General features: G+C 43.1%; 1 protein-coding gene across 1 annotated transcript; it reads left to right on the top strand.

Annotated features, from left to right (window-relative positions):
- The first annotated feature begins 6 nt into the window (after positions 1–6).
- On the top strand, positions 7–9,663 carry LOC129845989 (deoxyhypusine synthase-like). Its single transcript, XM_055913980.1, has 10 exons — positions 7–72; positions 822–1,024; positions 1,614–1,763; positions 2,073–2,194; positions 4,395–4,491; positions 4,608–4,694; positions 5,093–5,198; positions 7,876–7,979; positions 8,509–8,634; positions 8,966–9,663. Exons 2-10 carry the CDS (start codon positions 827–829, stop codon positions 9,056–9,058), a joined length of 1,083 nt encoding a protein of 360 aa, XP_055769955.1. The 5' UTR covers positions 7–72; positions 822–826; the 3' UTR covers positions 9,059–9,663.
- Positions 9,664–17,601: the final 7,938 nt, after the last annotated feature.

Here is a 17,601-nt window from a genome sequence, read left to right as displayed (position 1 = left end):
ACGTTTGAACCTTTGCATTTTCCGTAGTTGTTTCATGTGCTGCATGGGGAATGTCAGAGCGCTAGACCTGTGGTGTGTTGCTAATGTTTTGTCTGTCTTTATACAATGATACCTTTTTAGTTTCAGCATTCTCTAATTCAAAAAAACGTTATGTTGCTTCATTTGTCAGTGCGTGTAATTGTTTTTAAGCCAATAGAGAATGGATAGCTAGCTAGCTAGCTAGTTGCAAGCCAGGCAGCCAGCAGGTATTGGAGTGTTAGTTGCTAACTAACGTCTGCTATACTTGCTATACTTTGATCTCGGTGTCATGAAATGTGCTGAATGATGACGTTAGAATGCTGTCTCTATAAGTTGCTACTAAGCACAATACAAGGCATGATCATAATATTGTTGCTTGCCACCAGCTATACAGTAGAATCAGAATGATTCAGGGAGTTGACAGTTGATTTCGCTAGCTAACTTACTGTAGGGAGTTGACAGTTGATTTAGCTAGCTACTGTAGGGAGTTGACAGTTGATTTAGCTAACTTACTGTAGGGAGTTGACAGTTGATTTAGCTAGCTACTGTAGGGAGTTGACAGTTGATTTAGCTAGCTACTGTAGGGAGTTGACAGTTGATTTAAGGAGTTGATAATGGTGCTGACACTTTGCAAACCTTTTCAACATGAACTACAGGATTCCAGCTGTCAGATCATTTTGCTTGTAGATTTTCTAGGTTGAAAACCACAAACTATCTTTGCAGACACTTAGGTAAAATGAATGTTCAGCACTCTTTATTCAACCGTTGCATACCCTTTTGATTTGCTTCCTTGTGTTTGACAGACGGCATGGCGGAACAACACGCCCCCTTCGTGGCCATGGATGCGGTGCTGATGCCCAGCACGGCCCTCCCAGACGACATGCCCCGTATCAAGGGCTATGACTTCAACCAGGGAGTGGACCACCGTGCCCTGCTCCAGTCCTTCCTCACCACAGGCTTCCAGGCTAGCAGCGTGGCCCATGCCATACAGGAGATCAACAAGATGGTGAGACTCACAGGATTCCAGGCTAGATGGCCTAACTGATATGCTCAGTAAAACTATGGTGAAACGGAGCATAAAAGGTTGTATTCCAGGCTAGATGACATCATCCATCTCTAGAGGTTTAGGAAGTTGAGATGCCTTCTCAGAGCCTGGTCCCAGATCTGTTTGTGTTGTCTTGACAACTCACAATGACCATAGGAGTTGACAACACAGCACAAACAGATTTGAGAGCAGGCTAGTGTTGTCATTGGGTCAGAGGATGTCCCGCTCTGTGTAGGAGTTGATCTAGAATCAGCTGACCTAAGATCAGTGTACAGGGGAGAACTAGGGATCCTACTCGAAACATCCCAGGACGTATAAGGGGATAAGATGCCTAGTAATTGGGGATGTGGAGAGTTATGTTAGCATCCGAGTTGTTGCCATTTATGTAGACATACAGCATTCCTTGTCTGATTCTAGGCCTTGCTTTTTGGGGGATTGGGAGAGGAATAAGAAGAGGGAGAAATGTTTAAACCCCTTTATTAGAGAGAGCTTTTATCATACTGTATGTGGTCTATATTTCTCTTTTTCTGTCATCTATTTATAACCACAGATTGAGAAGCGTCTGGAGCCGCTGGAGGAAGAGGAAGGATGCGGCTCCTCCCCTTCCCACTCGGGCTGTACCATCTTCCTGGGGTACACCTCCAACCTCATCAGCTCTGGAGTGAGGGAGTCTATCCGCTACCTGGCACAGCACAAAATGGTACAGTCCTAAACAACAACCCACCCTCGTGTGTCAAATTCCAGTCCTCCAGCGCTCAGTGTCTGCTGGCTGTCATTCCTCACTTGTACTTGATCAATTAAGGTGTTTGATTAGTAGGAGCTGCCCCCACCTGGTTATCTAGGTCTTAATTGGACACCTATTGAAAATAAAAACCAGCAGAGACTGCAGCCCTCCAGGAATTAAGTTTGACACCCCTGCAGCATAAACACTCACTTCAAGATGCCAGTGCATATAGGTGATCGTATACACTAGTAAAATGCTACATGTGTTTGTGGACCTTCCTAACAGGTGGACGTGATAGTGAGTACAGCGGGGGGAGTCGAGGAGGATTTCATCAAGTGTCTGGCCCCCACCTACCTGGGGGAGTTCAGCCTGTCTGGCAAGGAGCTGAGACAGAGAGGCATCAACAGGTAGAGCACTATCACCTCTACTATGGATCACAGATCATAATACAATTAAGCAGTAAGGCACAAGGGGGTGTGGTATATGGTCAATATACCACTGCTAAGGGCTGTTCTTATGAATGATGCAACGTGGAGTGCCTGGATACAGCCCTTAGCCGTGGTATATTGGCCATATTTAAAAAAATATTTTTTATAATAGTAATAATTTCACCTTTATTAAACCAGGTAGGCTAGTTGAGAACAAGTTCTCATTTACAACTACGACCTGGCCAAGATAAAGCAAGCAGTGCGACAAAAACAACACAGAGTTACACATGAGATTAACAAACGTACAGTCAATAACACAATAGAAAAATCTATGTACAGTGTGTGCAAATGTAGTAATGTAGTAAATAGGCCACAGAGATGAAATAATTACAATTTAGCATTAACACTGGAGTGATAGATGTGCAGATGATGATGTGCAAGTAGAGATACTGGGGTGCAAAAGAGCAAAAACATTTATAAATTACAATATGGGGATGTGCTATTTACAGATGGGGTGTGTACAGGTACAGTGATCGGTAAGCTGCTCTGACAGCTGATGCTTTAAGTTAGAGAGGGATATATAAGTCCAGCTTCAGTGATTTTTGCAATTCGCTCCAATCATTGGCAGCAGAGAACTGGAAGGAAAGGCAGCTAAAGCAGGTGTTGGCTTTGGGGATGACCAGTGAAATATACCTGCTGGAGCGCGTGCTATGGGTGGGTGTTGCTATGGTGACCAGTGAGCTGAGATAAGGCGTGGCTTTACCTAGCAAAGACTTATCGATGACCTGGAGCCAGTGGGTTTGGCGACGAATATGTAGTGAGGGCCAGCCAACGAGAGCTTACAGGTCGCAGTGGTGGGTAGTATATGGGGCTTTGGTGACAAAACGGATGGCACTGTGATAGACTACATCCAATTTGCTGAGTAGAGTGTTGGAGGCTATTTTGTAAATTACATTGGCGAAGTCAAGAATTGGTAGGATAGTTAGTTTTACGAGGGTATGTTTGGCAGCATGAGTGAAGGATGCTTTGTTGCGAAATAGGAAGCTGATTCTAGATTTAATTTTGGATTGGTGATGCTTAATGTGAGTCTGGAAAGAGAGTTTACAGTCTAACCAGACACCTAGGTATTTGTAGTTGTCCACATATTCTAAGTCAGAACCGTCCAGCGTAGTGATGCTAGTCGGACCGGCGGATGCAGGCAGCAATCGGTTGAAGAGCATGCATTTAGTTTTACTAGCATTTAAAAGCATTTGGAGGCCACGGAAAGAGAGTTGTATGGCATTGAAGCTCGTTTGGAGGTTTGTTAACGCAGTGTCCAAAGAAGGGCCAGAAGTATACAGAATGGTGTCGTCTGCGTGGAGGTGGATCAGAGAATTACCAGCAGCGAGAGCGACATCATTGATATAAAGAGAAAAGAGTCGGCCTGAGAATTGAACCCTGTGGCACCCCCATAGAGACTGCCAGAGGTCCGGACAACAGGCCCTCAGAGTTCAGTGTGTCAAATCGATCTGAGAAGTAGTTGGTGAAGCAGGCGAGGCAGTCATTTGAGAAGCCAAGGCTATTGAGTCTGCCGATTTTAAGAATGCGGTGATTGACAGAGTCGAAAGCCTTGGCCAGGTCGATGAAGACGGCTGCACAGTACTGTCTTTTATCGATAACGTTTAGGACCTTGAGCGCGGCTGAGGTGCACACATGACCAGCTCAGAAACCAGATTGCATAGTGGAGAAGGTATGGTGGGATTCGAATGGTCGGTGATCTGTTTGTTAACTTTGCTTTTGAAGATTTTAGAAAGGCAGGGCAGGATGGATATAGGTCTATAATAGTTTGGGTCTAGAATGTCTCCCCCTTTTAAGAGGGGGAGGACTGTGGTCGTTTTCCAATCTTTGGGGATCGCAGACTTTACGAAAGAGAGGTTGAACAGGCTAGTAATAGGGGTTCCAACAATTTCGGTGGATAATTTTAGAAAGAGAGGGTGATGTGGTAGAGAAAAAGCAGTCCGACATGTTCTGGGTTGATATCGCGCTGTGCAGACTGGCAGGTATTGACCGAGCTGAAGCTGGCTGGTGTCTGAGTTAACGGTGAAGAGGGCTCGAACCACCCAGTTATTATTGTAGGTGCTGTCTAATACACTAAATTGTCATTAATCTTTTCTCCTCTCCACTCTCGCTCTCTTTCTAGGATAGGTAACCTCCTGGTACCTAATGATAACTACTGTAAGTTTGAGGACTGGCTGATGCCCATTCTGGACCAGATGGTGCAGGAGCAGAAAGATGAGGTGAGCTAATTTAACCCTTCGTACAGGAAAGGTCATCTTCAGTATCTGTGTCTGGGTTGTATTCATTGGGGTGGTATTGTCACATTCTATTGACCTTTGACCTCTTAACCTTTTAGGGCACCCACTGGACCCCGTCCAAGATGATCCACCGTCTGGGCAAAGAGATCAACAACCCAGAGTCTGTCTACTACTGGGCCTATAAGGTGAGGACTGGAGGGGCTCACTGTTCTCATCAGCCTGTCCTTGATATAAAACAGGAGATATCAGTGGAATGAATTGAAACCAGTGCTCTTTGTCCTCTCTCTCCATTTGTGAAGTATCTTTATCATTCCCCTCTCTAAACTCACCAGTATAACGTACAGTAGGGGGCTCAAGCCCCTCATTGGCCTCACCTTACACTATCACAATGACCTCTACAAGGTTAACGGATCATAATATTATTGTTCATATTTGTTGCTGTATCAGTTGTTTGTGGGTGCTGTCTAATACACTAAATTGTCATTCACATTTTCTCTCTCTGCCTCCCTCCCTCCCTGTAGCCCTCATTGAGTTATAATAGGCTGTGTTCATATAATCAATAGATGTTCAACCACTGTTGCAGAATGACATCCCAGTGTTCAGCCCTGCTCTGACAGATGGATCCATTGGGGACATGATCTATTTCCACTCATATAAAAACCCTGGGCTGGTGCTGGATATAGTAGATGGTAAGAGAGAGAGGAGACATGAGGACTGGGGTTCTGTCTATGTACATTTCAAATTTTGTCATCCATGGCGACTGACCGAAGCAATAAGGAATAAATGCCTTGCTCAATGGCACATCGACCAATTTCTCACCTTGTCGTGTCAGGGATTCAAACCTTTCGGTTACTGGCCCAAAGCTCTACCCTCTAGCTGCTGCCAGTTCTTTCCTTTGGTAATGTGAGACCACAAACTTGCCTTGATTTACATTGTAACTACAGTTTAAGTAGGAAGTTCACATACACTTAGGTTGGAGTCATTAAAACTCATTTTTCAACCACTCCACAAATTTCTTGTTAACAAACTATAGTTTTGGCAAGTCGGTTAGGACATCTACTTTGTGTATGACACAAGTAATTTTTCCAACAATCGTTTACAGACAGATTATTTCACTTGTAATTCACTGTATCACAATTCCAGTGGGTCAGAAGTTTACATACACTAAGTTGACTGTGCCTTTATACAGCTTGGAAAATTCCAGAAAATTATGTAATGGCTTTAGAAGCTTCTGATAGGCTAATTGAGATAATTTGAGTCAATTGGAGGTGTACCTGTGGATGTATTTCAAGGCCTACCTTCAAACTCAGTGCCTCTTTGCTTGACATCATGGGAAAATCAAAAGAAATCAACCAGATCTCCACAAGTCTGGTTCATCCTTAGGAGCAATTTCCAAATGCCTGAAGGTACCACGTTCATCTGTACAAACAATAGTACGCAAGTATAAACACCATGGGACCATGCAGCCGTCATACCGCTCAGGAAGGAGATGCGTTCTGTCTCCTAGAGATTAACATACTTTGGTGTGAAAAGTACAAATCAATCCCAGAACAACAGCAAAGGACCTTGTGAAGATGCTGGAGGAATCACGTACAAAGTATCTATATCCACAGTAAAACGAGTCCTATATTGACATAACCTGAAAAGCCGCTCAGCAAGGCAGAAGCCACTGCTCCTAAACCACCATAAAAAAGCCAGACGACGGTTTGCACCTGCACATGGGGACAAAGATCGTACTTTTTGGAGATATGTCCTCTGATCTGATGAAACAAAAATAGAACTGTTTGGCCATAATGACCATCGCTATGTTTGGAGGAAAAAGGGGAAGGCTTGCAAGCCGAAGAACACCATCCCAACCGTGAAGCACGGGGGTGGCAGCAGCATGTGGTGTGATTGCTTTGCTGTAGAAGGGACTGGTGCACTTCACAAACTAGATGGCATCATGAGGCAGGAAAAGTATGCGGATATATTGAAGCAACATCTCAAGACACCAGTCAGGAAGTTAAAGCTTGGTCGCAAATGGGTCTTCCAAATGGACAATGACCCCAAGCATACTTCCAGAATTGTGGCAAAATGGCTTAAGGACAACAAAGTCAAGGTGGCCATCACAAAGCCCTGACCTCAATACTGTAGAACATTTGTGTGCAGAACTGAAAAAGTGTGTGCGAGCAAGGCAGCCTACAAACCTGACTCAGTTACACCAGCTCTGTCAGGAGGAATGGGCCAAAATTCACCCAACTTATTGTGGGAAGCTTGTGGAAGGCTACCCGAACCGTTTGACCCAAGTTAAACAATTTAAAGGCAATGCTACCAAAAACTAATTGAGTGTATGTAAACTTCTGACCCACTGGGAATTTGATTTAAATGAAATAAAAGCTGAAATGAATCATTCTCTACTATTATTCTGACATTTCACATTCTTAAAATAAAGTGGTGATCCTAACTGACCTAAGACAAGGAATTTTTACTAGGATTAAATGTCAGGAATTGTGAAAAACTGAGTTTAAATTTATTTGGCTAAGGTGTATGTAAACTTCCGACTTCAACTGTACATATCTCATCCACCACAAACTTGGTGACATTCATTCCAGATATCTATGCACTCAATAGTATATGTCACTGTTTTGGTGCTTGGTTTTGTAGTTGAAGGGTGGTGTGCTTGGTTTTGTAGTTGAAGGGTGGTGTGCTTGGTTTTGTAGTTGAAGGGTGGTGTGCTTGGTTTTGTAGTTGAAGGGTGGTGTGCTCGGTTTTGTAGTTGAAGGGTGGTGTGCTCGGTTTTGTAGTTGAAGGGTGGTGTGCTCGGTTTTGTAGTTGAAGGGTGGTGTGCTCGGTTTTGTAGTTGAAGGGTGGTGTGCTCGGTTTTGTAGTTGAAGGGTGGTGTGCTCGGTTTTGTAGTTGAAGGGTGGTGTGCTCGGTTTTGTAGTTGAAGGGTGGTGTGCTCGGTTTTGTAGTTGAAGGGTGGTGTGCTCGGTTTTGTAGTTGAAGGGTGGTGTGCTCGGTTTTGTAGTTGAAGGGTGGTGTGCTCGGTTTTGTAGTTGAAGGGTGGTGTGCTTGGTTTTGTAGTTGAAGGGTGGTGTGCTTGGTTTTGTAGTTGAAGGGTGGTGTGCTTGGTTTTGTAGTTGAAGGGTGGTGTGCTTGGTTTTGTAGTTGAAGGGTGGTGTGCTTGGTTTTGTAGTTGAAGGGTGGTGTGCTTGGTTTTGTAGTTGAAGGGTGGTGTGCTTGGTTTTGTAGTTGAAGGGTGGTGTGCTTGGTTTTGTAGTTGAAGGGTGGTGTGCTTGGTTTTGTAGTTGAAGGGTGGTGTGCTTGGTTTTGTAGTTGAAGGGTGGTGTGTAATGTATTGTGCTGATAACATGGTCTGTGTTGTAGATATCCGCAGGTTGAACAGCAAGGCAGTGTTTGCCAAACGGACAGGGATGATTATTCTGGGTGGCGGCCTGGTCAAACACCATATAGCCAATGCCAATCTGATGGTAAGTAAATACTATTACTACTACTACTATAAAATGTTCTCTATGATCATATTCCTTAATTATAATGTGGGTGTAAATTATGAACTGTTCAATTCACCTATTTTCCTATCATTTTGTGCTGTCGCATTTCACCAGTTAGAAAGTTGACGTGCTTAGCAGTGTTGGGGAGTAGTAAATGACATGTAGTTCAACTAGTAATGTAATTCCATTTGACAGTAGCTTGGTGGTAGTTGAACTACATTCAAATCTTGGTCGTGTTTCCAGTAGTTAATGACTTAGCTAAACCGCTACATCGCAAACTACTGGAACTACCTTTCTTGCAATTTGTAGTCTAGGACATTTCAGATTGAAATATTATAGTTTATCATGTAGTAGTTTGGATGTAGTGAACTACATTTTCAAAGTAGTTGGTAGCTTGGTAAACTATATTTTCAGAGTAGCTTCCCCAACACGGGTGTTTAGCAACCGTAACTAAACAACCAGGTCAAACCATCTCATTATAATGTAACCCCCCCCCTCCCTCCCTCAGAGGAATGGAGCGGACTATGCAGTGTTTGTGAACACTGGGCAGGAGTTTGATGGTTCAGACTCAGGGGCCAGGCCTGATGAGGCAGTGTCTTGGGGGAAGATCCGCATGGATGCCAAGCCAGTCAAGGTAACTCACTCACCAGCTATCTTATCCCCAGTCTGAAGGTTAATGGATGGAAAAGAAAATAATCTAACTTTATTAGCCACCCGAAGATGGAAATGTGCTTTTGGCCTCACCTTACACTTTCACTTCATCTATATTAGTGTAACTCAGGGTCAAGCAGGAGAGCAGTGCCCCCAGAACTCTTGATAGATGCATTAGATCGACCAAAGATAAAACACAAACTCACGTTGAACCTTTTCCAGTGGCTCTTTCCATTCCCATCTCCAGAAATGTCTCTTAGAAGCCTAAATATACAGATCTCTGTTTCCTTTCTGTGTTTTGTTTCTCTCTCCAGGTGTACGCTGATGCTTCCATAGTCTTCCCACTGCTGGTAGCTGAGACGTTTGCCCACCATGCTGACAAGCTGATTCCTGACAAGTTAGAATAACCAAACTAACCAAGGTGTGTCCACTCCACACTAAAAGGAATAATCCACAAAAAAAAAAAATAATAGTTTTGTTTCATTAGTCAACTGTTGATACAGTCCCAAAATGTTTTTCATGTAAGCAATCAAGTTTTCAAGATATAGAACTTTCAAAGGTCACTTGCCACACCATCATGATAATGCATCATATGACAGTGATCTCTCTCTGCGTCTATTTTTAGACATGATGTTCTGTTTACGGACTTCTCTCTCCATTATTTCAGAAATAAGTATTTGCTACGGGGTACATTTAGCGTAGCGTAAGTGTTTTTGTTGTTGAATGACGTGAATTGCCATGTACCAATGAGTTGTGTGTGTATGCGTGCATGCTGGCACGTTTGAGAATGACATTGCTGAGTGAGACACTACTATATGGTAAACTTATAAGATATGTTATTTTTTTAAGTTAGTGAGAGGGTCTCTTTAGGGGAGCATGCACTGTTATTCAAAGAAACCTGAGGTGAAATGTATTTATTAACTAGTACCTACTCATGTATATCTGAAAATGTAAATGAATAAAAACAGCCTCAATGTTTCCATTATTACAGAATAAAACATCTGATGTCTTACTACCTCTTGTTTTCTTCTCAAAAACGATGTTCAGCAATGCTGTAGTACCTGAAATGACCATAAGGGGTCTCCCCTGCCTCACCCACTTCGTGCACGCACATATACAATAGTCCTTGACCGAAACTCTTCTAGCTCCAGTGCTATCATCTCTGACAGTGATCTGGAGGCATTAGCTACCATTGTGTACATGGATGTACTTGCCAATCAGTCAGAATGTTTATACTTTACATGAATCAGCATCATGTGAGCAAATCTACAGCTGAGTACAGGTAGCTCAATTCTGATATTTTGCCCAAATATTGTAGAAAGAGCTGATCTGATTGGTCAAAAGACCAACAAGTGTAGAAAAAAAATTCGGAATTAGGCAGCCCACTTTTGTTGTGCAGCGTTATACATGTATTTTATTTAACTAGGAAAGTCACTTACGGCCTACCAATAGGCAAAAAGCCTCCTGCTGGGATTAAAGATAAAAATGAATAAAAATATAGGACAAACACATCATGACAAGAGACAACACTACATAAAGAAAAACCTAAGACAACAACAGCATGGCAGCAACACAACATAACATGGTAGCAACACATGACAGCAGCATAACAGTTACGTCATGTCAAACTTGTTCCACAGAGTGTCTGGTTTTTCGCTCCTCCCTTGTACTTAATTGATGAAATAAGGTCAATAATTAGTAAGGAACTCCCCTCACCTGGTTGTCTAGGTCTTAGATGAAAGGAATAACCAGAAACCATCACACTACATTTTAGTAATTTAGCACAGTGTTTCCCAACTCCAGTCCTCAAGTCCCCCTAGAGAACACATTTTTATTATAGCCCTGGACAATCACAGCTGATTAAACTAATCATCAAGCCCTCTGAGTTGAATGTGTGCTGAAGATACCGACCCTACCATTATTCTTGTTTACACTGAGCAGCACTGGGGTCGGAACACAGTCATGGTTATATGAAGACACCATGGAGCCGGCAAGAGATATGGGTTGGAAAACTTACTTCAATGCAGGGATGGGATATGCCACTATACTCCAAATTGTACCTTTATCCAAATTGCCGTTTTCGTCCTCTTGCTAGCTACCAGTAGCCACAGCAGCCATTATGGAAAGGCATGTCATGTTGAACAACAAAGAAACTGATTGGCTGACACAGCCATTCTTAAATAGCTGCGGTGGCTACTGCTAGCTAGCATGGGGATGAACAGGGAAGTATTTCAATCTTCTCGATGTATCAGTGTGGATAAAGGTAAAATGTGTAGTATAGTGGCATATCTCTGCATTGACGCACGTTTTCAACCCCCGTATCTGGCGCCAGCTCCTAGGTGTCTTAAAGTAACCATGATTGTGTTCTGACGCCAGTGCAGCTCAGTGTAAACAAGCGTAACGGTAGGGTCAGTATCTTCTGGCAACCGGAGCTACTTACATTAGTGCATTCATCTTAAGATAGCCAGGTGAGACAACAACCTATCACAGCCGTAGGAAGTTATGAAGCTCAAAACAAGTCAAGGGTATAGTTATTGACAGTGAGAGGATATTGGCATTAACACTGCCATTACATGCTACTGTGGGGTGAGATGTGTGGTAGCGTGTTTGTTCATTGTTTTCAGTGGGTGGGTGTTATTGAATGGGTTTCCAGATCCAAGAGGCCATGTCAGGTAACCATTCCATCAATCACAGCTGTTGTCTGTGTGGTTCCGCCCCTCCCAGTTCCCCTGAAGAGTTAATGAAAGAATTATGTGTCACGTGTGGGCTGTTCTGTGGAAATGTCTGTTGGTACCGTTACCGGTTGTACACGCACACACACACACACAAATGCGTTTGTTTTACTATCCTTGCGGGGACTAAGCAATTGATTCCCATTCAAAATCATATTTTCCCTTAACCTAACCTAACCTGATCGTGTACTTCAGGAAACAGCAGAGTGAGCACCCCCCTATCCACATCGACGGGACAGCAGGGGAGAAGGTGGAAAGTTTTAAGTTCCTGGGCGTAAACATCACTGACAAACTGAAATGGTCCACCCACACAGACAGTGGAGGCTGAAGAAATTTGGCTTGTCACCTAAAACCCTCACAAACCTTTACAGATGCACAATTGAGAGCATCCTGTCGGGCTGTATCACCACCTGGTACGGCAACTGCTCCGCCCAGAACTGTAAGGCTCTCCAGAGGGTAGTGAGGTCTGCACAACGCATCACCGGGGGAAAACTACCTGCCCTCCAGGACACCTACAGTACAGCACCCGATGTCACAGGAAATCCAAAAAGATCATCAAGGACAACAACCACCTGAGCCCCTGCCTGTTCACCCCGCTATCATCCAGTAGGCGAGGACAGTACAGGTGCATCAAAGCGGGGACTGAGAGACTGAAAAACAGCTTCTTTCTCAAAGCCATCAGACTGTTAAATAGCCAACACTAGCACAGAGGCTGCAGCCTACATACACATACTTGAAATCATTGGCCACTTTAACAAATGGAACACTAGTCACTTTAATAATATTTACCTTTCTTGCATTACTCATCTCATATTTATACACTGCATTCTATACTTTTCTACTGTATCTTAGTCTATGCCTCTCTGACATTGCTTGTCCAAATATGTATATATTCTTAACTCCGTTCCTTTACTTGTGTGTATTGGGTATATGTTGTGAAATTGTTAGATATCACTTGTTAGATATTGCTGCATGGTCGGAACTAGAAGCACAAGCATTTTGCTACACCCGCATTAACATCTGCTAACCATGTGACCAATACAATGTGATTTGACTTGATTAGAACCCTAACTCTTAACCCTAAAACTAACCACTACTCTACAACACTGGTCCATCAAGAAGATTGAAATATTGCTTGTTTTCCCAGAAAGCTTCCCTTTTATTCCTCATGCTAGCTAGCAGTAGCCACAACAGCCATTATGGAATGGCACTTCATATTGAACAACAAAGGAACTGATTGGCTACTGCTAGCTAGCATGAGGACAAAAAGGGAAGTTTTCTGGGAAAACAAGCAATATTTCAATCTCCTCTATGTATCAGTGTGGATAAAGGTCAAATTTGGAGTACATTGGCATATCCCATCCCTGCATTGAGGTACGTTTTCAAACCCATATCTCACGCCAACTCCTGAGTGTCTAAATGTAAACATGAGCAGTGGAGGCTCCTCAGAGGAGGAAGGGGAGGACCATCCTCCTATCCTTTTTAGATAAAACTATACTAAATATATGCACGTCACCAAATAATTGATAAAAACACACTGTTTTGCAATGAAGGTCTACAGTAGCCTCAACAGCACTCTGTAGAGTAGCACCATGGTGTAGCCGGAGGACAGCTAGTTTTCCTTCTGATCCCCATGAGGATAGTAAAACCAAAAATCTGCATTACATAACAATGAAATAATTGTCAACACATTCTCAGCTTTTATGAGTCTGACTTCAGTCACTTCACACTATAAACTTAACCTCAATAGTAGAGAGAGTATGCACTCTTCTCTCATTGATATAGCGCCATCAGTGTTCCCCTAAGGGGAGTTGAGCCTTCCGATGTCTAATCATAGTTCCCATATACCCAAACTTCCACTCTACACGTCACCATGCAGACCCATTATATTACAACCTTTTAAATGGAACTTCTGCAAACAATCACAAATGTGTTTATTCATGAAAAGCCACAGTGACGTCAGGAATGTTTTAGAATTTAGAATAGAATTTTGGGATAAGGTCCATTTTCCCAAACCTCAGCCTCAATGTGTCCTCCCCCTACACACTCTCTGCAGTTCCTCTTTTTGCACAAACTGTTTTTCCATCCATTTAATTTTCTATTGGCTTTGTGTGCTGTATGGTGTGTGTGTGTGTGTGTGTGTGTGTGTGTGTGTGTGTGTGTGTGTGTGTGTGTGTGTGTGTGTGTGTGTGTGTGTGTGTGTGTGTGTGTGTGTGTGTGTGTGTGTGTGTGTGTGTGTGTGTGTGTGTGTGTGTGTGTGTGTGTGTGTGTGTGTGGCACGGTGTGCTGTAGGGTGTGTTTACCAAGGGCTAGACATTAGATTGACAGCACAAAGGCCACACTGTATGGATTTTCCATCACGTTTAGACGCTTATGTTTGTTTAGCGCTTTATTGGATGATGAGGAGACAGAAAGTCTGAGAGAGAGAGAGAAGATATTGCGTGGATAGTTGTCTCGTGTGTGTGTGGGCATGTGTGCTCACGGCAGTGTGTGTGTGTTAATGCGCGTGCGTGCTCAGGGCTGTGTGTGTGTGCATTATCTAGTCACGCTATGATAATGTTGTGTGACGTCTCCACAGAGCGGACAGTGTTAGGACTTTCTCTCGCTGAACAATCACTACTCTGTGTGATGTGGGGGCCACAACAGTCATAATGGCAATTATGTCTGTACAGCAGCCAGATTGGCAGATATCTGCTGAGAGGGAGGGAAGGAGGGAGAGAGAAAGAGGGAGAGAGAGACAGAGAGAGTGCAGAGGGGGGAGAGAAAGAGGGGGAGAGACAGAGAAGAGAAGGGAGTGAAAGAGAGAAAGAAAGGGAGAGGGAGGAGGAAAAAAGAAAGAGGGAAAGTGAAAGATGACTGGCTGCATAGCTGCAGTGTGGGTTGAGCCTGTCGAGAGTCTAGTGCAGCGTGTGTGTGTGTTGTTGTGCGTATTTTTCTATGTATGTAGTGTGTATGTGTATGTGTGTTGTTGTGTGTATTTTTCTATGTATGTAGTGTGTGTATGTCCTGTCTGTACACTCTTTAGCAGCGGCATCCTCATGCCCTTATCTGCTTCACTGTTTACCTGTTATGTTGCCATGGGGACTCCCGCCCTGGATTCATGCCAAGCTAACCTGCAGACAGGAGCGTCATTCACCCCCAAAATCTGAGGGGGTACAAAGTATGTGAGGATGGCCGGGGGGTGGTTCGGACAGGGGCTAGGCCTCCTGCTGGAAGTGGGAGAATTTACCATTTTTCAAACATCTAAAACAGCGTTTTCCTGCAATATAGATCCATAATCATTATGCTTAATTCAAAGTAAATTTATTTTTTATTTTTCTGCATATCTAAGAATATCTCTTGAGCTCCAGACTGGTGGTTATATCTTTTTTGGTATTGAAAGTAATGTGAGTTTTATTCAGTACATGTAGTAATTGCTTGCTTTTCTAAAGTCTACCAACCTTGCTAGCAGGCATCCCATCGTAGATAGTTTGACAAGCTAGCTACTCTAACTTGATTGATAGCCTGAAATGGCTTCTTGGTAGCTAGTTATGAGTTTTGGAGATTGGGAACCTATCTGGGCTAGTTAAAGTGAAATTCATGAAATTGCCAGGTGGCTAGTAGTATTACAGAGAAACAACAACCAAAATGTAATTTTTCCCCCCTCCATTTTCTATTTGTAATACAAACCCTTTTATTCATTATACATTTATTTTTACAGGACAAATCTGAGGGGGCATGTACCCCTGTGCCCCCTATGGGCATGATGCCTCTGTGTGCAAAGGTGGCAGCAGGTGAGGGAGTGCGGGGGGCACTTGACCCCTCAGATTTGTCCTGTACATTTTTAAAATAAAAATAAATAACAGAGCGAGAAAGTGAGTGAGAGAGAGGGAGTCAACCTAGAGAGTGAGAAGAGAGAGAGAAAAAGAGAGAGAGCTTTAGCCTCACCTACAAACTGCTTTCTCAGAAACAGGAAGTTGATTGATGCGGTGTAACCTCTGACGCAGCCAGCTGCCGCTGCTGACGGAGACTTTCTCCGTTGGCCCGGCAACGACTCAGAGAATACAAACATCCGGACCGATGCTAAACTCTTTTCCTCCATCATCAGCATTGTCATCATTGCCGCTATAATCGGTGCCGTTATCATCTTTGCCGTTATGATCATTAGCTTTGACAGCTGGCGCGGCTCGGTGGGGTTGGTTGGTAGTTGTAGAAGTCAGTGATAATATGACCCCATTGATATAGATCATTTGGTTGACCCTGTCTCACCTGCTGTGGATAACCTCCCACAGTTAGTTAGTCACTACAGATACCCTGGTTCGAATCCAGGCTGTATCACAACCGGCAGTGATTGGGAGTCCCATAGGGCGGCACACAATTGGCCCAGTGTCGTCCGGGTTTGGCCGGGGTAGGCCGTCATTGTTCTTAACTGACTTGCCTAGTTAAAAGGTTAAATAAAGACAAATACAAAAATAGACAGGGATCAAGTTCACTCTATATATCTTCCTTTAAGAAGACATGAACTCTGTCAACCCTCTCATCTGTCTTTTGTTACCCCATATGGTGGTGCCAGATTGGACACTTTTCCTCACCTGCAACTGGGCTACCTTTAATGGACTTGGTGGGATTTTGGCTCAGATTCATCTGTAAAGTGTCATGAAATCTGGCAACATTGCCTCCATATATGTAAAAGTTTTTACAAACCTTAGCCTCAAGTCAGAAAAAAGGATTGTGATGTAATATTGTGGTGTGATATTCAGTTGAGACACGTTGCCTTTTGGTTCACAACACGGTTCACCATGTTCTAGTTCACCACAAGTGTTATATGATGTGTTCAGATAGCTACGCTTCAGTCCTTTCATCATTGCAAATGATTTGCCCCAGAAGGGTGTGGCATGCAGGCATCGTCTTTAGTGTGGGGTGTTTTGTTTCATATTTGTGAGTTACTTTGTTCTAGCAACCTTTATTCATCATTACAACATTGATTAATATCACAAATATATTGAGATATTTACAGATTAAGTCCCAATGGAGAAATATAGCTCAGCAATGTAGTTAGTAGTACATTATGACATGTACTAATCTATTCAGGGGGCAGGTAGCCTAGTGGTTAGAGCATTGGGCCAGTAACCGAAAGGTCGCTGGTTCGTTTACAGAAATCGACAAGAGGAAAAATCTGTCAATGTGCACTTCAACCTAAATTGCTCCAGAGGTGCTGTACTACTATGGCCGACCCTGTAAAACAACACATTTCACTGAACCTAGCTGGTATATGTAACAATCAAAAACACTTTTTTTTCTAAGTTATGAAGTTTCACAACTTGCACATGTAACTGAAAGCACATTATGTGAAGTTTTCCATTTTGCCGTTGTTACTTAATCCACATCACATCTGCTGTGAGGGCTGAGAGAGTTTACAGCACAAGTCAAGGACAATAAGATCATAAAGCAGGAGGAGGACATAGGGGAGATAAAGAGGAGGGACACAGAGATAAAGAAAGACAGGAAGAGGAACATAGAGCTTGAGAGAGATAAATAGAGATAGTACATCTTGTTATAAACCTGTAGAATAGGTTTTGTTACCGTGGTATTCATTGGAAATAACAAACTTGAGAAATAACACAAAGAAAAACATAATGCATTTTAGAGTATTCTTTTATTTGCATACTTTCATATCAAACACACACATTTATGCATTTTTTGTAATATAACATTAAAATATATGCAACAATTCAATCTGTTTTCTGTTCACCTGTCATGTACTTCAATTTAAGAACCATGGCTACGTTTTTGTTGATGTAGAGATGGAGGAAGACGGGGGTGTAGTCACTAGGAACCAAACAAGTACACTGGACAAATTGGGAGGGACTAACCTTGAATTTGTCCTATAGGAAATGGTCATTTTTGTTGAAAAACGTTTTGCACTAATGAATACACCTCTGTATTCTCTTGCCGATGGTTTAGTGGAGTGAAACACTGGTCTCAGGTCGGGATGGTTCTCCTGTTCTAGTATGTCTCTCTCTGGCCTCCAGCCACTGTGGATGGGCCAGGCCCCTGTTCCTGCTGAACTGAGCCAGCTAACCTCACACACTGATTATCAGCACAGCAGGCACGGGAGACAGGCCCAGTGAGGGGGCAGAGAGAGACCACACACACAGAGTAGTTAATATGCTAACACCTTCACAGTTCTTTGAATACACTACATGTCCTATAGTGTACTAATGGAGACTAGTAACCAA

Source organism: Salvelinus fontinalis, unplaced genomic scaffold (genome assembly GCF_029448725.1).
Source record: "Salvelinus fontinalis isolate EN_2023a unplaced genomic scaffold, ASM2944872v1 scaffold_0420, whole genome shotgun sequence".
Lineage (NCBI taxonomy): Eukaryota > Metazoa > Chordata > Actinopteri > Salmoniformes > Salmonidae > Salvelinus > Salvelinus fontinalis.
This window is presented reverse-complemented; position numbering and strand designations above follow the sequence as displayed.